We start from the raw sequence: 27,210 nt of genomic DNA, 5'->3' as shown, positions 1-27,210 counted from the left end.
GCATCTGACCTCACATCCGGTAAGTCGCCGCGTATATCCGGCGGGGAGTGACACGCCCTCGGCTCGTTAGCTCTGCCCCAGATGGAATCGGCACGTTGCTTCTCATTGGGTGCGTGCGGGGGGGTTACCGGCTCCGCCCTTGACGAGGGGCTGACAAGGAGCCCCTTCGTGGTAACCCCGTCGGAGCGCATGGTCATGGCGGCTAACCGAGCCGGTGTGAGGACGCACACTCCCCCCGCGCGCCGTTGTTGTCGTTGTTGTTGTTGTTGTTGTTGTTTCATGGGGAAGATCGGAGGAGGTAAGGGAAGGTCCTAAACTCACTACTGGTGCCATATAATCACATTCTGGTGCAACGAAGAGTCAGAATTAATGGAAACGAGTCCTTAACTGACATAGACTAAGAATAACTAGCAAGATGTCCGAAAGTTGTCTTCGTGAGATGCGGTGGACCTGGGCACGACATTTAATGGGGGAAAAAGGGGAAGGTCGGTTCTACAGAGTGTTGTTTACAGACAATGGGACTAGGGAATGGGGGATTGGGGATAGTTGGGGAGTATTGGGGAAATAGGGGAATATTTACAAGCGGATATGGAGGCCAAATTCCATATTCGCAACAATATATATAGTGTAGAAAAAAACCATGGAAATACCAGGTAATGCGGCAGTACAAGATATATGCAAAGTATGGAGCCGCCGCAAGTAGGTGACCGATGCAATCGATGCATGAACTATGTAAATCTCTTCCCGGCAGTCCTCTTGTTTGTGTGTATGTGTATGTGTGTATGTACAGTCATGTGAAAAAGTAAGTACACCCCATGGAAAGTTTTGCCTTTTTCAACATATTTCAACATACAGATATTTGATCTTCATTTCAACAATATTGACAGATAAAGGTGATATAATATAACAAATATCATGAAACATTTACATTTTGTAGTCCATTGTATAATTTAAATAAACATAAATGCAAATTTTGCATGTGGAAAAAGTGAGTAAACCCTTGGCTCTATTAGGTGGTATTGCCCCCTTTGGCAGAAACAACCTCAAGTAGGCGTTTCTTATAACTGTCTACCAGTCTCTGACATCGACTGGGAGAAATTTTTGCCCACTCCTCCATGTAGAATTCTTTCAGCTGTGCGATGTTTGAGGGGTTTCTTGCATGCAGAGCTCGTTTCAAATCCCCCCACAACATATTGATGGAATTTAGATCCAGGCTTTGACTTCGCCATTCCAGAACCCTCCATTTCTTTCTTTTCAGCAATTCCTTGGTGGATTTACTGGTATGTTTAGGATGCGCCCCCAGCTTGAGCAGACAAGTCACCATCTCCGAGCGCTGTGACCTTCCCGCATCTCTGGACCGGACCGAGTCGACCCTGTTGTTGTTATTTGTTACAGACGTTACAGACGTTAATTGTTACAGACGTGGCTTGGATGTTATTTACCGAGCGGTTTTGGTATGACCACGTCTGCACAAGTTACCCGATTATACCCGAACGTCGACTAATCGCGCTGCGCTAGGTCAATAAAGGAAAAGGACACCACGGCTGGGATTCAAATGACACGACACCCAGGGTTCAGTTCTCAAGACCTCCGGAGGAGGTTATATTAAGGCGGAAGGTTAGATTACAAGGACGAGAGGTACAGCATAGTAAGGTGGGCACTTAAACACAATCTTATATTATTCCCAACAGACGACAGATAAACGGGACAAAAGGCTGACTCACACGGGGTTTGATGGCTAGGAAAGCGGGTATCGATGGCTCAAGGTGCACTCTTGGCTCAAGGACAGGGTCGACTCGGTCCGGTCCAGAGATGCGGGAAGGTCACAGCGCTCGGAGATGGTGACTTGTCTGCTCAAGCTGGGGGCGCATCTGACGTCACATCCGGGGAGTCGCTTCGTATATCCGGCGGGGAGTGACACGCCCTCGGCTCGTTAGCTCCGCCTCGTGGAATCGGCACGTTGCTTCTCATTGGGTGCGTGCGGGGGGTTTTTACCAGGCTCCGCCATTGACGAGGAGCTGACAGCCAGCCCCTTCGTGGTAACCCCGTGGAGCGCATGGTCCGGAGCGCTTTGTCAATGGCGGCTAACCGAGCCGGTGTGAGGACGCACACTCCCCTGCGCAGCGTCGTTGTTGTTGTAATTGTTGTTGTAGTTGTAGTTGTAGTTGTAGTTGTAGTTGTAGTTGTTGTTTGGGGAAGAAGATGGAAGGAGGTATGGGAAAGGTCCTAAACTCACTACTGGTGCCATATAATCACATTCTGGTGCAACGAAGAGTCATAATTAATGGAAACGAGTCCTTAACTGACATAGACTAAGAATAACTAGCAAGATGTCCGAAAGTTGTCTACGTGTGATGCGGTGGACCTGGGCACGACATTTAATGGGGGGAAAAAGGGGAAGGTCGGCTCTACTGATTGTTGTTTACAGACAATGGGACTAGGGAATGGGGGATTGGGGACAGTTGGGGAGTATTGGGGAAATAGGGGAATATTTACAAGCGGATATGGAGGCCAAATTCCATATTCGCAACATTGCACCCTTCTCTACCCTCGGGGCGTCCCGACCCGATAAATTTTTACCTACTTTAGTGTGGCACGCAATGTAGTTCCCTCTACTATTAACTCTACCCTGAGTGCGACAGTTTTACAGATATTCACAAAGGAGTAAATATGTCCCCCTGCGACGTTGCACCCTTCTCCTCACAGAAACACACCCACAGGATAACCGAATCCGGAAAGAATTCTCAAACTAAACATACAGCCGGTAGGGAGCATTATTTACAAGACTACGCTGATATTTACACTACGATCCAGGACCTGTTTTTGGAGGAACACATGCAGATGTTATGCACAGAGAGAGCACGCATGCTAGCATCGATACACCAACCCACGAGTGCTCTGTGGCCTACGGCCTTTAATAATGTGCAGAGCACCCCTTCCAAGCATCAAGCACCACCCCATCACACAGTGAGCACCATCCGGTGCACCAATAAAGTGTTTATGACTCATTGTGTGGTGTCGCAGCCGGCCGATGTTCTGCCGCTGGTCTTGCCTTCGTGTGGTGCACTTGGCCTTCTTACTTCTTTTAAACAAAATAAAGAAAGGCGCCAACCGCGTCCATTTCTTTATTGTGGCCGTCAGGGGGCCAACTATAAGTGGTTCACCTGTATGGCATAGGTGCCACGTTGACCCATAGGTCCATCCACGGGTGGTGCTTGGCCGCAAAAGAGCTGCGGTCCATTGTGGGTGGCCACAAACATTGCGGTCCATATGGTGTATCGATCCAAGCAGCAAGCAGCGAAAGTGCAGGCCCACAACTGCGTAGCCAGCACCTCTCTCTCCTCTCTCTCTGCCCCAAAACCAGATCCTCGGAGGTGGGAGACAAAAGAAGCAGACAAGTGAGTAAGGTGGTAAGGGCGCAAAAGTGCACGCAATATAAGATGATGCACACTGGGGGCACATGGGAACCAGGTGAGACAGGTACGTTCCTACCGTACGCCCCCCCCCCCCCCCCCACCAGGTAACCTACATGGCCCCTCCCTTACCCCTTACTGTATCCACAAAACACAACACTACCCATAACCATCTACTTTACAAATCAACAAACATCCCTACTGTCTTCCCCGTTCCTCCCATAAACCAAATTCGTCTTCTCTCCCTCCTAACCAATCAAATTTGCCATTTTCAACTTTCATCATAATTTGCCATCTCCAACTCAACATCATAATTTGCCATTACCAATTCATCATCAGTCCCTCCTAGGGAGGGAGAGATGGAATCACCCCAATGTCTCATCCACGTCGTGATGCGTCTCACAATCCACACAGCAATTTCATTTCCTGCAACAAAACAAAGAAAACACAGGTGTGGAGTCATCATCATCACCACAGGTAAGTGGCTGCGTATGGTGCGACAGGTTCATCAATCCTAACTATTTCCTAAGTGACTTTAACAACTTTACACTACCCGGGGTCTTTCTCCGGCCAAACCATTGGCCCTCTTACACTATGGGTTCTAAAAACCAATTCCCATTGGCCAAACTGTGGTGCTCTTCAATTTGGGGTCTCACTCCCGCGATTCATCTCCCGGTGCCCTCGTACAATTTCTGGGCTGCGACGTGTACCTCTCCCAGCGGGTCTACCCACCTGCACACCTCCACCACTGCAGTTGCCACCCGAGCTTACCTAGCTCCTCACCCTAACCTAACTACCTGGGGAAGGCCCTCTGGCACTCTCCCCACTCGGTGCCCTCTCTGGCACTGGGCTACCCGGGTCCATCCTCCGGATCCTCGGGCCCCATCCACAACTCTACCGGCTCCCAGAGCCCACCTGCGGCCTCACCTGGCCGACATCCTCACAGTGGTGGAGTGCCCAACCATCTACACACACTAACAGGCTACACGCCCAGCCATTTCCACAACACTAATGCACCCATTCACAACACCATTCTGCAACCGCACCACAAATGCCAATATCCAACCACAATTTACCTGTACCCTCTACCTAACACTTACACTACCCGCCCCGGGTATCCGTGAAAGGGGTCCACTCTTCCCCCATCCACACCTTCGCACCATGCACACCACTCCGTACCACTTACTCCAACTCTCTCCACACACCTGCACTTGCACACCTGTGCTCTCACACCTGGTGCCACCTGCACCCTTCTCTCCCCAAGCGCATTCGCGCTGATCCACACACTCACTACTCACACACTGCTCCACACACCTGTCCAGTTGCACACCTGTGCAATCACACCTGTTCAATTGCACACCTGTGCAATCACACCTGTTCAATTGCACACCTGTGCAATCACACCTGTTCAATCCTCACACACACGGCATCATCTCAGCTAACTACTCCCTTCTGAAACTTGCGCTTCCCAGTCGTCCCTTTAAACTATTGCGCTCCCACGTCATTATCATCCACACTAATCTACCTGCGTCCCCACTACAGGTATCAGTCACTAACTAAACTTAACGTTCCCTACTGTCATCTTCGCTAGATCCCTACACACCATATCCTAACCCACCCGGGCTAGTTTTCACTGCCATACACCCCATAATCTAGTGCTCCTTTGCCCCCACATGGGAAGGGTGGCAGGGGTGCCAGCCTTACCCACCGGGCACATCGCTCACTACCAATTTTGCACATCAAATTTCAACAAATCAAAAATTTGGCCAATCACTGCCCATCATCTGCCAATCACTACTGCCAATCCTTTGCCAATCATCAAATTTTGTTCTTCTCTAATTTTGGGTCCAAAACACTAACCTCATCACCCAGTCTACTCACTAATACCTCTCGGTGCGCCAATCCCTGTCCAAAGCCCGGCTTCGTAAAGCCAAGCCATGAATGCAGGTTGTTCTGTGCCAGCGGCTGGATGCGTCCGGCACTCGGTGCAGGGAAGGAGGTTTACCCGGGCCGAGATCCCACGCACCATCTCGGCACGGAGCCATCCCATGGCTCGATCTCGGCCTGCCGGAATGCCTCACCAAAAAGTGGTCGCCATGACGACCCTTTCTATCGGGCTGCCCGCTCCGCCTAGTGGAGCACGGACGCGGCCGTTCAAAGCGAGGCCCAGCACGCACCGAGGGCCCGATTCGGCTATAAGTCGTTCTAAACTCTACCCCGTCTAACGTCGATGCTTCACCTGCATGCTTACACCCCGCAGCCCGTTCCTTGCTCACACATCCAGCCGTGCCCATGCTCCTCGTACCTTTCCTTACACACCCAGGTACACCCATTCCACTCACAGCCTTGGTCACACACCTGACCACCGAACACTTTGGCACACATTTGTTGCTCGCACACCTCACCAATACACCGCTTCGCGCCCCCTCCTCGGTCACCTCCTCTGTGACAATCACAGGTGTGCCCTCATTCGCACACCCAACCACGTGCCTCACCACCAACTCCAGCGTGCGTTCCCACTCACGCTCTACCATTCCAGGTGTGCACCCTTCCATCCCAGGTGTACATCCTCGCTCACCTGTCACCACTAACTCACGCTCCATGTCACTCTCACTACTTTCACCTCCATTCCTGACAACGCACTCGCCCTTACTCCCGACAGCGCACTCTTTCCTCATGCACTTGTCCGTTACACACCTTTCTCGCGCACACTCTCCCGTTACACCCTCTGTAACACTCACCACAGGTGTGCATTCTTCCTTACTTTTGACAGCGCACTCTTTCCCCATGCACCTGTCCGTCACACACCTCTCTCGCGCACACTCTTGCGCACACTCTCCCATCACACCCTCTGTAACACTCACCACACCACGCTTCCATGTGCCCCCTCGCACACGCGCTACGACCGACTCACTCTCGCCAGCACCCTCACTCCTTGGCACGCACTTTTTCCTCACACACCCCAGAGTCGGACTTTCTCGCACACCTCCTCTTTCGCACACCAGACCTGTCGCACACTTCACCAACGGCCTCTCACGAACACCCGGGTCCATCTCGACCCCCAAGCTTCTTAAATCACCTGGCGCATCATACGCACGACCATATTGGTCACCACTTACACCGGGTCCTCTTCCTCTTCGCTTCTCCTCCATCACCTGCGAATCCCTCATCCGGTTAATGAGCACATCATCACGATCCAAACACAGACTTTGGACCAATTCTTTTACTTCCTCCTTTATCTCTTTCTTATCCTCTCTCCGTCGCTTCTTAATTTCGCTCACCCCTTCTTCCACTTCTTCTAATTTTTGCTTCATCTCCTTCATCTCTTCGTGCGCCCCTTTAAGTTCTTCCTCTAACTCCACTTTATTTTTTTCTATGTGCTCCCGCACCTCCCGCTCTTTAACCTCCATCACCTCTACCACCTTGTCCATCTTCCTCGTCAGGTCCTCATGTACCGTCTGACACTCTTTTTTAATTACCCCTACGTCCTTTTTCATCTCCTTCTGTGTCGATTTTAAACCCTCTATTACCGCTGTGTTCTTCTTTACCTGGTCCCCCAACTCCTTTTGTCCCACTGTCAGTTGTTCTACTCCCAGCGTCAACTCCTCTATACCACCTTGCAATTTTACAGTCCCCTTTCTCACCTCTTTCTCCATGCGCTCCTTACAGTGCCTCACCTCCTCGCGCACTCCTCCGACCTCCTCACTCACTCCTCTTCTGATCTCCTCTCCCATCACTTGCATCTCCTGCCCAGATGCCACCCTCATCTGCTCCATTTCCTCCCTGTGAGCATCCAGTTTGGTTTCTACCCCCATTCTGACCCCCTCTATCTGCTGCCCCATTTGGTTAACTTCCCTTTCCGCTTGGTCCCTCATGTTCCTCAATTTGCCTTCCATGGTGTTTTCTAACCCCTCTAACCCTTTTTGCATCCCTTCCATTTGATTCTCTTGAGCGGCCATTCTGTTTTCTACCCCCGTTAACCCATGTTTCACTCCCTCTATCTGATTCTCTTGAGCGGCCATTCTGTTTTCTACCCCCATTAACCCATGTTTCACCCCTTCTATCCCATTGTCTAACCCCTCTAATTTCTTGTCTAATCCCTCACCGGTACCCCTCGCTTCGTCCCTCATTACCCCCATTTCGTTTCCCATTTGTCCCATACTGCTTTTCAAACCTCTAATTTGGTCTCCCAATTGCTCACCCATTTGTTCCATAAGGGCCCTCATTTGCAACATAAAAAGGTTCGGATCCAGCAGGGGCGCTGCCACGGTCGCGGGCGCAGTGATCAGCGAGGCGCCATTTTGCGCTCCCGCAATGTCGGGCACAACGACGCTATTTTGTGCGTCTGCTACCCTCGCTGCTTCGCTCTCCTCCTGTCCCTCATGTCCCTCAATTTGGTCCTGGACCGACCCTGCCTCACTCTCCCCTAGCGGACCCCAGCTGTCTTGGTCTGCCATAGCGCGACTTTCAAAATTCGGGTTTTTATACAACAAAACAAATTTCGGCCGTTATAATTTCGCGCGGGAAACGTGCTCCGAATCGATTCTAATTGTTACAAATTTGGGCCTAATAAATTTAGTCCCGGGTTCGAATTCCACTCCTCGACACCAATTGTTACAGACGTGGCTTGGATGTTATTTACCGAGCGGTTTTGGTATGACCACGTCTGCACAAGTTACCCGATTATACCCGAACGTCGACTAATCGCGCTGCGCTAGGTCAATAAAGGAAAAGGACACCACGGCTGGGATTCAAATGACACGACACCCAGGGTTCAGTTCTCAAGACCTCCGGAGGAGGTTATATTAAGGCGGAAGGTTAGATTACAAGGACGAGAGGTACAGCATAGTAAGGTGGGCACTTAAACACAATCTTATATTATTCCCAACAGACGACAGATAAACGGGACAAAAGGCTGACTCACACGGGGTTTGATGGCTAGGAAAGCGGGTATCGATGGCTCAAGGTGCACTCTTGGCTCAAGGACAGGGTCGACTCGGTCCGGTCCAGAGATGCGGGAAGGTCACAGCGCTCGGAGATGGTGACTTGTCTGCTCAAGCTGGGGGCGCATCTGACGTCACATCCGGGGAGTCGCTTCGTATATCCGGCGGGGAGTGACACGCCCTCGGCTCGTTAGCTCCGCCTCGTGGAATCGGCACGTTGCTTCTCATTGGGTGCGTGCGGGGGGGTTTTACCAGGCTCCGCCCTTGACGAGGAGCTGACAGCCAGCCCCTTCGTGGTAACCCCGTGGAGCGCATGGTCCGGAGCGCTTTGTCAATGGCGGCTAACCGAGCCGGTGTGAGGACGCACACTCCCCTGCGCAGCGTCGTTGTTGTTGTAATTGTTGTTGTAGTTGTAGTTGTAGTTGTAGTTGTAGTTGTAGTTGTTGTTTGGGGAAGAAGATGGAAGGAGGTATGGGAAAGGTCCTAAACTCACTACTGGTGCCATATAATCACATTCTGGTGCAACGAAGAGTCATAATTAATGGAAACGAGTCCTTAACTGACATAGACTAAGAATAACTAGCAAGATGTCCGAAAGTTGTCTACGTGTGATGCGGTGGACCTGGGCACGACATTTAATGGGGGGAAAAAGGGGAAGGTCGGCTCTACTGATTGTTGTTTACAGACAATGGGACTAGGGAATGGGGGATTGGGGACAGTTGGGGAGTATTGGGGAAATAGGGGAATATTTACAAGCGGATATGGAGGCCAAATTCCATATTCGCAACAATATTGATGGAATTTAGATCCAGGCTTTGACTTCGCCATTCCAGAACCCTCCATTTCTTTCTTTTCAGCAATTCCTTGGTGGATTTACTGGTATGTTTAGGGTCATTGTCGTGTTGCAAGGTCCACCTTCGGTTGAGCTTCAACTTTCTGACAGATGGCCTCACATTATCCTCAAGCACCCTCTGGTACAATGAAGAATTCATAGTGGATTCTATGATGGTGAGCTGCACAGGCCCTGATACAGCAAAGCTGCCCCCAAACCATAATATTTCCACCACCATGCTTTTCAGTTGGTATCAGGTTCTTGTGGTCAAATGCTGTCTTTGGTTTTTGCCAAACATGTCTTCTGGTACTGTGGCCAAATAGCTCTACCTTTGACTCATCTGTCCAGAGCACATTGTTCCAGAAGGGCTGGTTTTTGCTGAGGTGTTCATTGGCAAACTTTAGTTTTGCCCTGATGTTCTTTCTGGACAGCAACGGTTTCCTACTGGCACACCTCCCATGTAGATCAAATTTGTGCAGCCTGTTTCTAATGGTAGACTCATGCACTTTGACATCAACAGTGGCAAGAGCTACCTGTAGGTCATGTGATGACATTCTGGGGTTCTTAGAGACTTCTTTCAGCATCTTGCGGTCTGCTCTCGGGTTGAACTTGCTGGGGCGGCCTGGCCTGAACAAGTTGGCAGTTGTTTGGAATCTTCTCCACTTGCAGATGATCTTCCGGACAGTCAAATGATTGATTTCAAATTGTTTGGAGATCTTTTTAAATCCCTTCCCAGACTCGTAGGCATCTATAACCTTCTTTCTGAAGGCCTCAGAGAGCTCTTTTCATCAAGGCATGGTGACGCCACACACTTCAACAACAAAGAGCAAACCAAACTAATGTCTGAGGTTTAAATAAGACAGGTTCCTCCAAGATCCTCTCTGACGATGTTCTAATCATTTGCACCTGAGCTGGTGCACCTGATTCTAATTTTAGGTATTTGAAGTAGTGATAAATGTAGGGGTGTACTTCCTTTTTCCACATGCGAAATTTGCATTTATGTTTATTTAAATTATACAATGGACTACAAAATGTAAATGTTTCATGATATTTGTTATATTATATCACATTTATCTATCAATATTGTTGAAATTCTGCAGCCTCCTCACTCTCTGAAGACTTGGACAAAATCACAGACTGGTCAAACAAGTGGAACATGTCTTTCAATCCTGACAAATCTCACACTCTTACGACGTCTCTCCGAAAAGATCGACTGGACAACCCTCCCATCTACTTTCTCAACAATCCTCTCCAAGAATTTCTGTCGCTCAAGCTTTTGGGTCTCACTATCTGCCATGATCTTTCTTGGGAAAACCACATTTCCAAGCTGGCCTCCAAAGCCAGTCGCCGACTGGGCATCCTCCGTCGTGCGAAGTCCTTCCTCGGCACACCTGAGCTCCTCACCACATACAAGGCTTTCATCCGCAGCTCAATGGAATACTGTTCTCCCCTATGGGCCGGTGCTCCTGCCTCACACCTCGCTCGGCTTCACGCTGTTGAAAGCAAAGCTTTTTTTTTTTCTTTTTTTTTTGTATACTGAATCGAGGCTCGTGAAAGAGCTAACATTTACTTCACAAACAAATCAACCAGACAAACAAAATATATAAAAGGAGGGAGCGGAAAACAAGTTGGGGAGAGAAGGGGAAGCACACAAACACAAAATTTGAGAGCACGGAGATGTGTGGAAGGGAGAGGGCTTGGGGGGAGGAGGTGTGGGAAGAGGGGGGGGGGGGGGGAGGGAGAAGTATAAAACACAAGGACACCAAAGACTTCCAGGACAGAAGTTGGTATTTCAAAAAAGTGGAATTGGGGTGAAATTAGCGGGGGTAGAAAAGATCAAGGTTTTGGATGGGGGAAGATAAGAGATGGTGGTGAACAGCTGTTTTAAAGACCTGGAGGGTGGAGTGGGATTGAAGAGAGTGAGGGAGTTTGTTCCAGAGGCGGGAGAAAAGAGGGTTGAAGGAGTGAAGGTGAGCAGAGAGTCTTGATTTTGGCAGTTTGACCATAAGAGGGTTGCAGGCAGATCTTGTGCGACCTGTAGGAATATTTGCGGGACAGAGCCCAGAGAGAGCTGGGGGGGCAAGGCCAGAGAGGAGTCGGTAGAAGACGGAAAGACCACCAACCTGCCAACGCGCTTTCAATTTCAGAATTATTGGAATCTCCCACGATGAAGCTATCTCTGAGGGCCTTTCAATCACTCACCGCAGGCAGGTAGGTGGTCTTTCTGTCTTCTACCGACTCCTCTCCGGCCTTGCACCCCCAACTCTCTCTGTGCTCTGTCCCCCAAATATTCCTACAGGTCGCACAAGATCTGCCAGCAACCCTCTGATGGTTAAACTGCCGAAATCTCGGCTCTCTGCCCACCTTCACTCTTTCATTCCTCTTTTCTCCCACCTCTGGAACAAACTCCCTCACTCCCTTCAATCCCACCCCTCCCTCCAGGTCTTTAAAACAGCTGTTCACCACCATCTCTTATCTTCCCCCATCCAAAACCTTGATCTTTAGTACCCCCGCTAATTCACCCCAGATCCACCTTGTTTGAAATTCCAACTTCTTTCCTGGAAGTCCTGCAGTGTCCATATGTTTTATACCTCTCCCGCCCCCGCCCCCCCTTCCCATGCCCCCCCCCCCAAAGCCCTCTCCCTCTCACAGATCTCTCGATGTCTCCATGTCTCTCGGCCACTGCTCTCAAATGTTGTGCTTGTGTCCTTTCCCCCTCTCTCCCCATCTCGTCTAACGCTCCCGATGTTATATGTTTTATGTGTCGGTTTGTCTTTCTGTGTGATTAATGTTCGCTCTTTCACGAGCCTCGATCTTGTATACAAAAAATAAAAAATAAAAAATAATGAAGATCAAATAGCTGTATGTTGAAATATGTTGAAAAAGTCAACTTTACATGGGGTGTACTTACTTTTTCACGTGACTGTATATACAACAGGAATTTTAAGGCCATTTTCTCTGCAAGAGTGGGGGTTAGCCTTGCGGTCCCCATGACGATGTTCTCCATTTTGCCCTATTTTCTGCATCTCCCCTTGTTAACCCCCTTGCCCGCATTTCTTCTTCGACCATCTTTAGCCAAGTCTTTCTCTGTCTTCCCCGTCCTCGACTTCCTTCTACATTCATTTCCATCACTCTTTTCAACCAGTCACTTTCATCCTTCCTCAACACATGACCAAACCATCTCAACCTGTTTCTCCTCACAGCATCCATCACAGGCTCTATTCCCATCATCTTTCGCAATTCATCATTTGTCTTCCTCTCTCTCAACGATACACCACACATCCACCGAACCATTCGCATTTCCCCCCTTTCCAGCCTTCGTTGCTGCTCTACGTTCATTACCCATGTCTCACTCCCATAAATCATAACACTTCTCACACATGCAGCATACACCTTTCCCTTCAGCTTCAATGACACTCCCCTCCTCGTCAGCACGCCACTCAGTTCCCGAAACTTCTTCCATGCACACGTCACTCGAGCAACCGTTGCCGAGTCTGATCCACCTTTTCCATTCAGCACGTCTCCAAGGTAACAAAATGTTTTCACACCTTCCAGCTTCATGCCATCTCCAAGATCCAACTCAACATTTCCTCCATCTGCAGCTCCCTCTGTGCACACCTTACACTTGAATGTAGCTGCCACACTGGTTAATGACCCTCTCAAACCACTACATTTTTGATGAACCCACTCAGCGCACATTGTACATTGAATGGAATTCACTCCGACACCCTTCCTGCACACAGCACACGGCCACTTCCAAGTTCTTTCCACCTCACCATATGCTTTACCACTTGCCATCACCTTCGTTTTTCCGATATTCACCTTCAGACCTTTTGTCTCCATACATTCCTTCCACTTGTTCATCTTCTCCTTCAGTCCATCCATACTTTCTGCAATCAACACCAGATCATCTGCATACAACAACTCCCACGGTAGACCCTCCTTTATGTTCTGAGCCAGCACCTCCATCACAGCTACAAATAGTAGTGGACTTAGTACCGACCCTTGATGCACTCCCACCTTCACCTCAAACTCACCACTGTTCCCGTCCTTTGTCATTACAGCTGTGCGCGCTCTTTTGTACATTGCCATCACGACTCTGATCAACCATTCCTCCACTCCTAACTTCCTCAATGCCCATGTCACTACTTCAAGTGGAACCCTATCGAATGCTTTCTCCAGATCTACAAACCCAAGAAACAACTTCTTCCTCTTCTCCATATACTTCTCCTGCAACTGCCTCACAATAAAAAGCGCGTCTGTCGTTCCTCTTCCTGGCATAAATCCAAACTGCATTTCGTCAATCTTCACTTTCTTCCTTATCCTCCTCTCCAACACCCTTTCCAATACCTTCATTCCATGCTCCAATAATTTTATCGCTCGATACGAGCTACAGTCCAGAGGGTCACCTTTCCCCTTGTATAGAGGGACGAGGGTACTCAGTTCCCAATCCACTGGAATGCGGCCTTCTTTCACGACCAGATTGCAGATCTCTGTCATTCTCTTCACACCCCAATTTCCCGCTGCCTTCAACATATCTCCCACAACTCCAGTCGGCCCTCCCGCTTTTCTACTCTTCATTGCTTTTATCGCTTCTTCAACTTCCTTCTCGGTCATCTTCTCTGCCGGTCCAAAAACTGGGTTACTCTCTATGTTGCCATCCCATTCATTCTCTGCATTCAACAGTATTTCCATATATCTCTTCCATCTTCCTTTAATTCCATCTGGGTCCACAACGATTTGTCCCACTTCATCCTTCAAGCAACTCACCCCCATCACATCACACCTCTCTTTCGCTATCTGCTTTGCAATCCCGAATACTGCTTTCTGACCCTCTTCCGAATCCAAGCGCTCTCCGAACATTTTCCTACATGCCTCCTGTGCCTTTGCTACCTCTTTCTTTGCAGCCTTCTTGGCTGCTTTATAACTTTCATGCTCTGCCTTTTCTGCCCCCATACCCTTCGCCTTCTGCCACTCCTTGAACTTCTTCCTCTTCTCGTCAATCTTCTTTCCAACTTCATCATCCCACCACCGTGTTTCCGAGTGCCTCGGTGGTCCTTTTGTCCATCCACATACCTCACCAACGGCTACCAACAGACTATCTTTCATTGACATCCAACCACTTTCAAGCTCAACCACATCATCCTCCACCATACTCAGCCTCTCTTTTAATGCCTCCCTCACTGTCGCCTCTTTCAACCTCCACACCTTCATTCTCGGTTGGTACTTCACCCACCGAGCTCTCCTCGCACCTTTCACCATTATGTCGCAGACAACCAAGTGGTGCTGTGAAACAGCCTCCTCCCCCGGGATCACCTTTGTGTCCCGGAGGTGCCCCCTATCTCGCCTACGCACCAGCAGGTAGTCAACGGTTGTCGTCGACCCACCTGACGTGTATGTAACAAGCTTATTATCTTCTTTCTGGAACTGAGTATTACAAATCAACAAATCAGCTCCATCAGCAAACTCCAAAATCCTTTCACCTTCTTCATTTCTCACACCATAGCCGTAACCCCCATGAACTCCCTCAAAACCGTCCATACTCCTTCCCACATGTCCATTTAGGTCTCCTCCTACCACAACAACTTCCTCATCTTTCACGTTTTCCATCAGCTTCTCTATTGCACACCAGAACTTGTCCTTCTCTTCATCGCTACGACCAACCTGCGGAGCATATCCCGAGATGATGTTCACCAAGAGCTTTCCAATCATCATTTTCACCATCATCAACCTTTCACTCACTCCAGTCACACTCACCACACTGTCTACAAACTCCTCAGAAAACAGGACACCAACACCATTCACGCCCTCCGGGCACCCTTGCCGCACAAACTTGTATTTCTGTCCCTGCCTACCCTTCACCATTCTCACACCACTTCCCTTCCATCTCGTCTCCTGCACACAACATATGTCCACTCTTCTTCTGACTAATATTTCCACCACTTCTCCTGATCTCCCTGTCATTGTCCCTACATTCCATGTTCCAAATCTCAGAAACCGATCTCCACATCGGGCATCAGACGTTTCGTCGTCATAAATGGAATGATTTCCACCCTTGCTTCGATCGGGTTCCCCACCTTGAGTTTTGACGAGAGGGAGTGGGGTCCCCCACGGGGTACTTCGGGCTGTACCCTGCCAATATGTAGTCGTAATTGTCATGATTCTCTTTTTGAGGCAATGTTTTTATGGCCGGATGCCCTTCCTGACGCCAACCCTTTTTGTCGCCTCTTACGACACGCAGGGATACGGTGTACCTATTCTAAACCGGGGTACACACCGGGGTATTCGTGACTTTCGTGACTGTGTGTGTGTGTATATATATATATATATATATATATATATATATATATATATATATATATATATATATATATATATATATATATATATATACATATATACACATATATACACAGACTTGGCATTTAATATGGAATATTCTTTTTTTTCTTGACTTGGGTTTACTTTCTGAACTCAGTATATCAATCTGGTGAGTTTATTTTACCCTTCGGTGATGTCTTTGTTGAAAGAACCATGTCACTGATTGTCTTTTGCAGCAAGAAGTCAATAACAGGATTATATCACAGGTGGCGTGACAAAATGTAAAGACAGGTACATTTGACGATTGGCTTCACAATCGGGTATATAAGGGTTGTTGCATTCTGTATTAGTGGAAAACAACTGCTGCACATCTACAAAAGTTATTGCCGCTTCCTCTGGAGATGGTCCGTCAACTTGACAATGCTGTTTGTCATGGAGTGGTGGCTTTACGAAATTCTGGCATGAAACAGCGTGCTATTGCTCGGCAGTATGGCATCACTCAAGGTCAGGTGTCAAAGATCCTGAAACGAAATGTTCAGAGGGGTGTCCCTACTCCAATACCGAGGCCAGGACGTCCACGCAGAACCACAAGGAGATGATCGCCAGCTGCACCGGTTAATCTGCAATGGCCGTACCAAGTCAGCTAATCGGCTTAGGGCTGAGTGGCAGCAACTGACAAATGTGCCTGTATCCAGAAGGCTAGTCATCCAACGACTGGTTCAAGCAGGCTATCGTGCCAGGTGTCCCCTGAGAAAGCCACGCCTGACCAGACAACACAGCCAGCGCCGATTGCAGTGGGCCAGAGAGCACCGTCAATGGCAGCCAGGACACTGGAATCACGTGACCTTCAGTGACGAGTCTAGATTTCTGGTCTATCGTCAAGATGGCCGCGTCCGAGTGCGCAGACAAGTGCATGAAGCCCACAACGAAGATTGTATAGTGCCAAGAGTCCAAGCTGGAGGTGGTGGGGTGACCGTTTGGGCTGCTTTTCATGCAGGGGGCAAAACTGACCTGGTTGTTCTGAATGGAAACCTGAACCAGTTCAAGTACAGGGTCATTCTGGCAGAAACATTGCTTCCATTTGCTCGTGCAGCCTTTCGAGGAAACTTTGTCTTCCAAGATGACAATGCACGGCCTCATCGTGCTCGCATGATCCAACACTTTCTTGCTGACCGTGGTGTACAGCATATGGAGTGGCCTGTCATGTCCCCGGATATGAATCCGATAGAGAACTTGTGGGCAGAATTAACGCGTCAAATCGACAACTTGGACCAGCAGCATACCTCTGTGCGTGAATTGCAGCACACTATTGTCACTGCATGGCAAGCGATTCCTGTCCAAACCTTGGCAAATCTCGTGAACAGCATGCCTTGATGTGTACGTGCTCTCCTGAATGCTCGTGGGGGTTACACGAAGTACTGAACTGTAATTTTACTGTCCGTAATCCCAGTGATAATTTAACTTTAGTTTTTGTTGAAAAAGAATTTGGCTAATGTGCAAAATAAAGAGATCTATACTTCTGGAAAACGTAAAGAAGTTTAACACAGTACTGTCCGTGAATTGAGTTCGATATCAGTTTACATCACTTTCAAGGATCAATGTATTTGCTTCGAAATGTCAAATGTGGTTTTTGTTTCTTTTAAAGGTCACAATAACAAAATCTAGAATAATTTCAACATAATTCCAATGAACTTTTGGTTCTAAGTCATCTTGAAAAGTAAGTTCACCCCCACAAAAAAAATATTCCATATTAAATGCCAAGTCTGTGTGTATATATATATATATATATATATATATATATATATATATATATATATATATATATATATATATATAACTAAGGAAGCACACTAAGCCTATGACATGACGCTGACATCATGTGCATAAATTATTCCAACACATCACCAACAAACTCTGAGGCATCCAAAACATCAAAAACCTTGATCATCAAAAAACTTCCCCCATCCAAAACCTTGATCTTTTCTACCCCCTTTAAAAACACCCTAAATCCACCTCTTTCAATCTCTAACTTCTTTCCTGAAAATTCCTCGTGGTTTTCATTCACTTTGTACCATGTACCCCCTCCCCCCATCACCCCTCCCACCAGCCCTCTCCTTTCCACAGATCTACCGACGTCCCTGTTCTCTACTGCTGTTGTGCTTGTATGCTTTCGTCTCTCTCCCAGTCTTGTCTCCCACTCCCTTTATTTATTGTATGTTTTATGGGTCCGTGTATGTTTTCGTGTGTAATGTGTTAGCTCTTACACAAGCCTTGACTCCGTATACAAAAAAAACAAACAAAAGAAAAACAGAAGAGCAATGGCAGACAAACTGTGTGTGGAGTTCGACGAGAGCCGTGAGTATTCTACGTCGTCAAAAACGGTCAGAAGGAAGTTTCAGAGGACAGAATACCATGGCAGGGTCAAAATATGCTTTGGAAGTATTATAATATACTTCCTTATGCCGTTCAGACATATATATGGTGGCGGACATCTTGGATTTTGACGTGGCGCCCCAATTTTCAACAGCCTTCTTCCTTATGCCGAGGTACACCCACTTACAAAATTAGAAGTTGGTACTTCGCTTATTTTTCAAGATATTCATCTCACAAGGTTCAGACATACATGGCGGTAAGATCGTGACCGTATCCCTGCGGTAAGAGCGTGACCAAGGGTTGGCGTCAGGAAGGGCATCCGGCCATAAAAACATTGCCTCAAACAGGGAACCATGATTGTCATGGGGCCCGCAAGGCTAACCCCCGCTCTAGCGGGGAAAATGGCCTTAAAACGATCATTCTATATATAATAACAACTTGTCATGCAAAATAAATGGATGAAGGCATTTTAAAATGCCAAGCTAAACAAATCTGTGTTTACATTGTTTAACAAGAAGCATATCAATCGCAAGTGTAATGGATCAAAAGACAATACATCTGTATGTGTGTGTGTGCGGGTTTGTACGTCTCACACAAGCAATCTTACCTTCATGACTGGCAATGCAGCCCTGCAGCGCACAGTCTTGATGTTCTTGAGGAAATGAGATTCATCCTGCAACAAAACGAGGTGCAACTAACTGTACAAGAGACTGAATAAAGGATATTTTCTGGTCAAAAAAACAAGAAAGACAATAGCAACATTTCATTATGGTGACGTTAAAACAAGATGAACTAGAACGGCACTCAGTAGAGTGCATACCTCTGCCAGGCTGAACAGTTTATGTTTTGTATCCACTGATAGGCCGGATCTGGATTCGGACCTGAACCAAAATCTAATTGGCTTGTTATTGTCCCCTAACCAACTCATCCCCCAAGTTTGAATTCCCCAAGTTTAGTCCCCCAAGTTTAGTCGTAACTCGTCCATAACTTTTTAAAATATCATGTCTTTGATCGCTTTTCGCCCGATTTCTCAATGGTGAAAATCACTTTTAAAATGTAATAATTCTCGTATCCGAATCCATATTCAGATATTCACCAAAATCAAATCGGTTTTGTCCTCGTCACACACACAACCTCTCCACTAAGTTTCGTCCGAATCTGTCCATAATTTTTTGGTTTTGAAGGAGAATGAAGATCACTTGCTTCAATATTGTGTATACAATATTGAAGTCTTGAGGAAAAGTCTTTAGGAAAAGCTCGTAATCATCTAACCCATCCACTTTGCCTAAACGGTTGTGCATGTCATATCTTGTTCACAGACAAATAAACAGACGGACAGGGGTGCAAACATAACCTCCATCCACCTATGGTGGTGGAAGTAATTACAAAGACACTCTGTTTGAGCGCATACCTTCACCAAGCTGAACAGTTTATGTTTTGTATCCCACCGATAGGCCGATCTGGATCTGGATCTGGATCTGAACCATAATCTACTCGGCTTGTTCTTGTCACTTACCTAACCCATCCACTTAGTTTCATCCGAATCAGTCTACAACTTTTTTGAGATATCGTACTACATATCGTCTTTTACCTCATCTCTCAATGGTGAAGAATCACTTTAAAATTTTTGAATCCAGATCTGGATCTTCACCAAAATCGAATCATTTCGTCTGTGTCACATACCCAACCTCTCCACCAAGTCCAATTCCGTCCACAACGTTTTGAGATATCTTCTTCACAAACAGACAAACAAATAGAGAGACAGGGATGAAAACATAACCTCCATCCACCTTTGGTGGCGGAGCTAAATTACTAAATATAAACAATGGATAATGTGACCAACCATTATGATAAAGGCAAAGGCCAGCTCCTCTAGTTGAGTCTGCATACGGCTCAGCAGGTCATAGCTGATTATTGTGATCACTCCAGCCCCAGGTTTGTCCCGACCCTTCACGACCACCTGGATCTCCTGAGGATCCAGCGACGGCAACCATCGGCGAAAAGCCTAGATGTAAATACATTGTAAAAGTATTTTAAAAGTATTTTTTAAGTACAATAATACATTTTAAAAGTATTTCTTAAAATATAACAATTTTAGGTTTTGTATTATCTTACCAGTATTTTGGATGGAGCCAAGGTTTTTTGCAATAGTTTTGGAACCCCAAACACCTGTCGACAACAGACATACTCATGCGATCCCTGAGTGCAACGACTAATTTTATTGCATGCCGTGCCAAATTTCACCTTCCTCCACCCTCAATGATGTTTCCAGGTTGGATTACACCGCTACAGTAACTCAGGAACATCATACAGTTGCACCAACATTTCTTCAGCACCGATTTGGTGCAGTCTTAAGTGGTGTGCAAACTTTCACCTTCCTTACTTATTATCCCCACGCCTTTTGAAAAAAAAAATGGGGGTATTGGGTGGAAGGGTATTGCAATCGGCTCCGTCTGTCTGTCACGCTATCTCCTAAACGGTTGTGCAGAAATTCACCAAACTTGGTAGTTATGACGACCACATGGCATTAAGGTGCGAGAGCTGTGTCATTTTTGACCCCACCCCCTTGGGGCGGAGCCAAACGGCCAAATAGCAAAAAAAGCAATTGCGGACACATTTTGAATGAAACTTTACATATGCCAGAAGCCATTAATAACGGACAAGCCATTAATTGTCAAGGATGGGGTGCCTTCAAACCACAACAACCTAGAAGAATAGTTCAATGCTGTGTAGCAATTCATTACCCGAGCATGGCTCCATGCGCAGTGATTAGCAATTTGACTTTCATTACTTGTGGAAGAAGAAAAGAAAGAAAGAAAAAAGGTTTCAGAACAATCAGCTGGGTGAGAAGGGAGAAGCAAAAATAGCAAAAAGTTAACGGACGACCGGATTGACATCCAGACATCACGACCCATTTTATGAGTTTATTTCTTCAAGAATCGAGATGAGACAACCGAGAAATATGGCAGAGTGAGAGGTAGTCAGGGCCCTTAGGGATATTTTGGTTCAAATTCTTCCAAAAGCATCAAATTTGGCGCAGATGTTGCCCATGCCACACTCTTTCGATTTTTGACGGGCGCCAAGGGCGGTATGATCCGGGGACCATACCGGTCCATCCCGCCATGTCACCTGACCTATGACGTCATAATTAGGATATGCATCCAATCACATGGCGTACTATAAGTGGTCAAAGCTCAAAATGAATCGATCGAAAAATGAAGGCAGGGATCCATTTTTAAGGTTTTCATAAAATCCAATATGGCCGCCAGGTCACATGACCTATGACGTCATATTTATGACATGTATACAATCATGTATACATGAACCCGGATCATGATCGCACAAAAATTAAACACAAGGATATGGCATACAGTTCATAAAACATCAAAATCCGTACCTTTGTAATTAGAATGATGAACTGCATATGCCTGAAAATTAGGAAATAGACGTAAATATTTCCTCTAATTGTCAAAAATAAGGTCAGAGTTCGATTACCCAACCCAGAAACATAAAATGGTGAACCTCGCGTAAATCTTGACAAAAAACTCAAAAACCGACATGTTTGACTCAAAAATGACCTTTAAGATGACCTTGAGGGTTGACCTTGACCTCGAATCATCAAAATAACATCATAATTGGATTCCTCGACCTCGAAAACCCCTGAAAAGTGGTATCATACATGATTCCAACCCTTTTGGTTATTTAACTGATTTTCCTCTAATCCGGGTGGCGGCCATTTAGTATTTCGCCAATATGGGGCCCCCGGGGGGGGGGTGAGGGGGGCGCCCGTCTTGGCGCCCGTCAAAAATCGAAAGAGTATGGCATGGGCAACATCTGGGCCAAATTTGGTGCTTTTTGAAGAATTTGAACCAAACGGCCCCAAAATATCCCTAAGGGCCCTGACTAAGGGGAAGTAAATGGATCTAATCCATCTTGTCGAGGGATGTTTAACTGGGATTCAACAATGAATTTTGTCTGCTGGTTGCATTATTGCTAAGGTGAGGATGTGCAGTGTCCTTAAATGTTAGGGTAGGAATTGGGAATTTGGCCAGGGCACTGGCACACAAAAGCATACCCTTTTTGAATGGCACTGAGGGATCTTTAACATCAGCCACCATTGAATGCTGAAAAAAATGACAGTCAGTTTCACACCCCCTCCAAGGATGGTAAACCTATTGAAGCGGCCTGCCTGCTAATCACAGGATCATGCGTTATAGTAGGGTCAGGAATAAAATATAGACTAGACAGCTCAAATTCAAATGTGCTCAACTCTAAGCTATATTGGAGTGAGAAAAAGGGGTGGATGAAACAACAACAACAACAACAACAACAACAACAACAAAATTCCATTACACCAAAGACAGCAAAAGCTGTACGTATGATCACCCTACCTCTGCCCAGGTGAATCGAACTGATGAGGGTGCCACCACGAGAAGCGGCCAGTCCTGCCGATAATAAGCTGCGACGCAGATCGCCTGCACCGTTTTCCCCAAGCCCATGTCATCTGCAATGAGCAACCTCCCTTCCCGTGCCACTGCAAGACTAAAAACAGCAAAAGGATTCATGCACTCACATACGTTTGAACGAATGCAATATCCCACGCAGGTTCCAAGTAATGTACATTGCAGTGAGATGTTCAAGCATTTGCTTGTAAACCTCCCAAATAAAGATGTATTGTTATTCGAGCCGAGCAGCATGAACATGGAACATGTGCAGAGAGGCAAGTGCTGTGAGGAAAACTTAATTTATATTGAACTGGGCAGATCCTTATAAACCCATAATGTGCAAGGCATTTCGATTCTGTTGCAGAAACAACATTTGAGCACCTTCAGCAAAACGGTTCACTCTTCTTTTGATCATTAGCAAGAAAGGACTACCTTTACGTGACACCTGAGCCTGATTAGACACACAATGACAAACTTATTGTCCATGAATCCTATCAGCTTGGCTAAGCTGAACCCTTTATCCCTCATAAATCCCCTTCTGAAGTGCAAGCTAAGCTGGATGCATTTTTATTCATCGACGATCACTTTTGCGGTGCGTTACAAACTTCACGCCCTGTAGCTGGAATGGCAGCAAGTTTTTGGTCAGTTGTTGTTCCACGGATGAGAGGTCTGCATCGGGGATGGGCTCACGGTGTTTCTCAGATTTCTGAAACTGAGGCAGGAATGCCTGGACCACAGCTTGGGGAAGAGGTTCGATTTCAAACACGTGACTTTGGCAGGCTTGCTCCACTAGGGAAACCAGAGGAACAGGAAGAGAAGGGATAGAGGAGGGAAGAAAAAGTTGGATGTTGTTAAAAGCTGTTAATTCCATTTTTATGCCTCCACCCTCGAATATGGCCGGAGGCATTATGTTTTCGGGTTGTCCATCCGTCCGTTCGTCCGTCCGTATGGGCTAAACCTCGTTTTTCTCAGCAACCACATGTCCGATTGAGACATACCTTTCAGCGTAGGAGCGACACCGATGCAGAATGTGTTTCTGATCATTGTGACGTCATAGGCACGTGGTATGGCAGCCATATTGGATTAAATGCAAATAATTTAAAAATAATTATCGGAAACTGCTGAATGGAAAAACTTGAAACATGGCACATTGTCAAGTGCCTCCCAAAGGCAAACAAAAGCATGATAATGGTGACATCGTCAGTGAAGTGGTATAGCAGCCATAAATGTTTTAATAGAATGCCTTATTCTAAAAATCTGAAATTGCATGCACATGATCTATAACCCATTTGTATAGAAATATTAAATTTATGACATCATAGGTCATGTGGTTTGGCAGCCATATTGGATTTAACCTAAAACCTCAAAAATATCTTCTCCCAAAACACCGAATCGATCAACTCAAAACTTTACGTGTGTCATTGACTAGGCATGGTAATTAAGAAATGATCACGAAAACATCATTGGTCACATGGTGTGGCAGCCATATAGGATTGCAGGAAAATAGAAAATAATTATATCTCTGAAACCGCTTTCCCTATTGATGCGAAACTTTACAAATGTCATCTAGCACCATTGCTGCATATAGTTCTGAAAATGATGACATCGTAAGTCACGTGGTTTGGAAGTCATCTTGGATAGAAAAACGAACCTTATCCGATCAGCACGAAACTTCACAAACGTGATCCACTACCTATACATATGCAGCGTTTATATTTTGATGTCTTATGTCACGTGGTTTGGCAGCCGTATTAGCTTGAAAGCCGATATTTGTTTTAAAATCCCTTCACTAATCGATGTGAAACCTGTTGTGTCTGGTGAAAATGTGATACTTGAAAACAGCTGAAGGGATTCAAATCAAACTTGTTTATTTTTAGGACAGTGAAGGAGGGCATATACCAGAACCCGTTGTAATGGGCAGGGACTACGTGGAGGCATACTGGCGACACGGTCGCATTGCTTTAGTTAACTTTCTTTTGTAAGCCTTTTTTGGTGGTGTTTTATATGTTTTCTTGAGTGACTGTATTAAGCAGGGACACTCTTTAGTATCCCTCTGGCCCTGTAATCACATTGATGCAATGCCATGGTAGCCACGCAAAAGGAAAATATTTTACTTTCCACCTGTATGACACAGAGGAGCGCTCGGTGGTGGAGTGGATACAGCTTTGCTGCATTGCCCTCACTGGTGTGGGTTTGATTCCCATGGCTTCTCAGCATAAATTTATACATGCTAGGACAAAGTGGTGACCTGTCAAAGGATTAATTCTTGCCACAGAAACGTTCACAACTGGTCATAGGTATATCTGAATGAATGAATGTTATATTCAACATTTTTATCCACCAAGTCTGGAGATGGAGATGCACCATTTGGTTGAAGTCTGTTATAACCTCCTCCACCGAATGTTTGCTTGTTGTGACGAAAATTGAAATTTTTCGTCATATGACCTGTCTGTCTCATTTGTTACTTGCAAAATCGAACATTTTTTCACGTTTATCGGTCGGTTGCATTTGTTATTAGGTCTGTTTGTCTGTGTGTCTGTGTGTGTGTCTGTGTGTGTGTCTGTGTGTGTGTCTGTGTGTGTGTCTGTGTGTGTGTCTGTGTGTGTGTCTGTGTGTGTGTCTGTGTGTGTGTCTGTGTGTGTGTCTGTGTGTGTGTCTGTGTGTGTGTCTGTGTGTGTGTCTGTGTGTGTGTCTGTCTGTGTGTCTGTCTGTGTGTCTGTCTGTGTGTCTGTCTGTGTGTGTGTGTGTCTGTCTGTGTGTGTCTGTCTGTGTGTCTGTCTGTCTGTGTCTGTCTGTGTGTCTGTCTGTGTGTCACTGGCCTACAGGTCACAATTTTAAACCAATCGTCATGAAACATCACCAAGTTGTAGAGGTCGTCTCAATTGAGAAGCCTATTGATTTTGAGGTCAAAGGTCATCTGGAGGTCAAATTTCTTAAATCGCCATTTTCATCCGATTGACTTGAAAATTGAACAGCATTTGTATATTGTCAATAAATTGGTAAAAACTATTTTGAGCTCAACAGGTCAAAGGTCAACTCAAGGTCAAACTTCCAAAATCATCAATTTTCACCTGAAAAACCGTCAATTTTCATCAGATTGACTTGAAAATTATATAGCAATTGCACAGTGCGCCTCACTGAATTGGGAAACCAACTATTTTAAGGCCAAGAGGTCAAAGATCAACTCAAGGTCAAACTAAAATCATCAATTTTCATCTGTAAAATAGTCACTTTTCATCCTATTGACCCGAGCTTTGATCAATATTGTCAATTTTAATCTTGATGAAATGGACAATTTGATGGATCAATGGCAACTTTGGGGGGGGGGGGTGGGAGGGGGAGGGAGAGGGTGAATGGATTTTGCAAGTATCATGCTCTGCATGATGTCTTCTTGTTTGTATGTTTGTTTGTGAGTGTGATAACTCGCAAACACTTTCAGCTATCTTCGTCACATTTTACCAGAGGATTCTGAAGGACAAAAGTAAGGCTATCCATCTTTTTTGACTGTATAGGTCAAAGGTCAAGGTTCTCTTTTCTGTTTTTTCCGGACGATATCTCAGCCATCCTTTGATCTAGGAAGCTGAAATTTGGGAACAACAGTGAACAAGTGCTTTGACAAATTTTTTTTAAAATTTTCTTGATTAATCTATCAATTGATTAATAGTAAGGGAAACATATGAAAATCTGTTAACTAAATTGTTACCAAAAAATTTCTTCACCAATATGTTTGTAAAGGTGTGTAATAACATGTGTTAAAATGTTGAAGGTCAACTCCCGTGGGAAACCCAGAAAAAAAGCTGTTGAATTCGGGTACCGAAAAATTATTTTCGAGAATTTTTTTTTTTTTTAATCGGCCCTTACGTAACTTATGAGGGGTCAAATAAGGGTTTTTCATGATTCTGAGTTGATTGTTAACATTTATATTTCACCACAGACACTCCTTTGTGGAAAAATAATTTCTAAATATATCTCATTTTCTACTTTGCAGGACATGGAGTCTAGCAATATGGATGAAGACGTTACTCCACCTGTGTTCAATTGCTTCATCTGTGCACGCTCGGATACACCAGCTGAAAGGCTCATACAGGCAACTCCAAAGGGATACTCAACTTTATTGAAACAAGCAGAAACTGTCGAAAATGTTACTGTTGTGGAACGTATGAAGGAGGCTCAAAAGGAAGGAAAACTGAGGTACCACCAGAAGTGTAAAACTGATCTGTACAACAACTTTGTTGCAACCACCAAGAAGTCAGCTCAAGCATCAAAGGCAGAGAAAGAGTCATCAAAGTTGAAGAGAAGACGCACTACTTGTGAGTTCAGTTCATCAACTGGCTGCAGTTCTAGAAGATCACAGTCAGTTGACCTCCTGTATAAGGATGTATGCATTCTTTGCAACCAACCAGCCCAGCTCTACAAAAATAATCCAGCACAAGCTAGAAAGAAATACAGAGTGCCAGATAATTTGACTGTGATCAGTGCAGATACACTGAAGGCAAGCTTGCTGAAGACAGCACGGAGTCGCGGGGATGACTGGGGCACTGAAGTCACTGGACGCCTGGAAGGGATCAACGACTTGGTAGCAGAAGAAACACTGTACCATTTGCGATGCAAACTTATGTTTGCGAGAGGTGACAGTTTGTCCAAGACCGATGAGGAAGGAAAAAGGAAGAGAGGACAGAGGAGTATTGATGAGGAGCGAGAGGCAGTTTTTATTGAATTCTGCGAATGGTTAGACTCAGAATTAGAGCATGGGGTAATGAACATGGACCAAGTCCATGAAAAGCTGCAGGAGTTTGATCAGTCACTTGAGAAGAGCCTTTCTTATTCAAAGCATTGGCTAAAGATAAAACTTCTAGAGAAATACGAAGACACCTTGTATTTCA

General features: G+C 46.0%; 1 protein-coding gene across 12 annotated transcripts in view; it reads right to left on the bottom strand.

The window, feature by feature from the left end:
- SMARCAL1 (SNF2 related chromatin remodeling annealing helicase 1) overlaps window positions 1-27,210 on the bottom strand; it is a 75,671-nt gene that overhangs the window by 33,573 nt on the left and 14,888 nt on the right. For all 12 annotated transcript variants that reach the window (XM_078783170.1, XM_078783181.1, XM_078783162.1 and 9 more), the window contains exons 6-9: window positions 22,933-23,116; window positions 22,274-22,424; window positions 19,726-19,887; window positions 18,490-18,555 (exon numbers count right to left, since the gene is read on the bottom strand). In XM_078783170.1, coding sequence (XP_078639296.1) covers window positions 18,490-18,555; window positions 19,726-19,887; window positions 22,274-22,424; window positions 22,933-23,116 — 563 coding nt within the window. The remainder of the gene's footprint in view (window positions 1-18,489; window positions 18,556-19,725; window positions 19,888-22,273; window positions 22,425-22,932; window positions 23,117-27,210) is intronic.

This window comes from Myxine glutinosa, chromosome 1, assembly GCF_964187855.1.
Source record: "Myxine glutinosa chromosome 1, kmMyxGlut1.1, whole genome shotgun sequence".
In the NCBI taxonomy this organism is placed as follows: Eukaryota; Metazoa; Chordata; class Myxini; order Myxiniformes; family Myxinidae; genus Myxine; species Myxine glutinosa.
The sequence above is the reverse complement of the archived record's forward strand: the minus strand, read 5'-3'. Positions and strand labels throughout refer to the sequence as shown.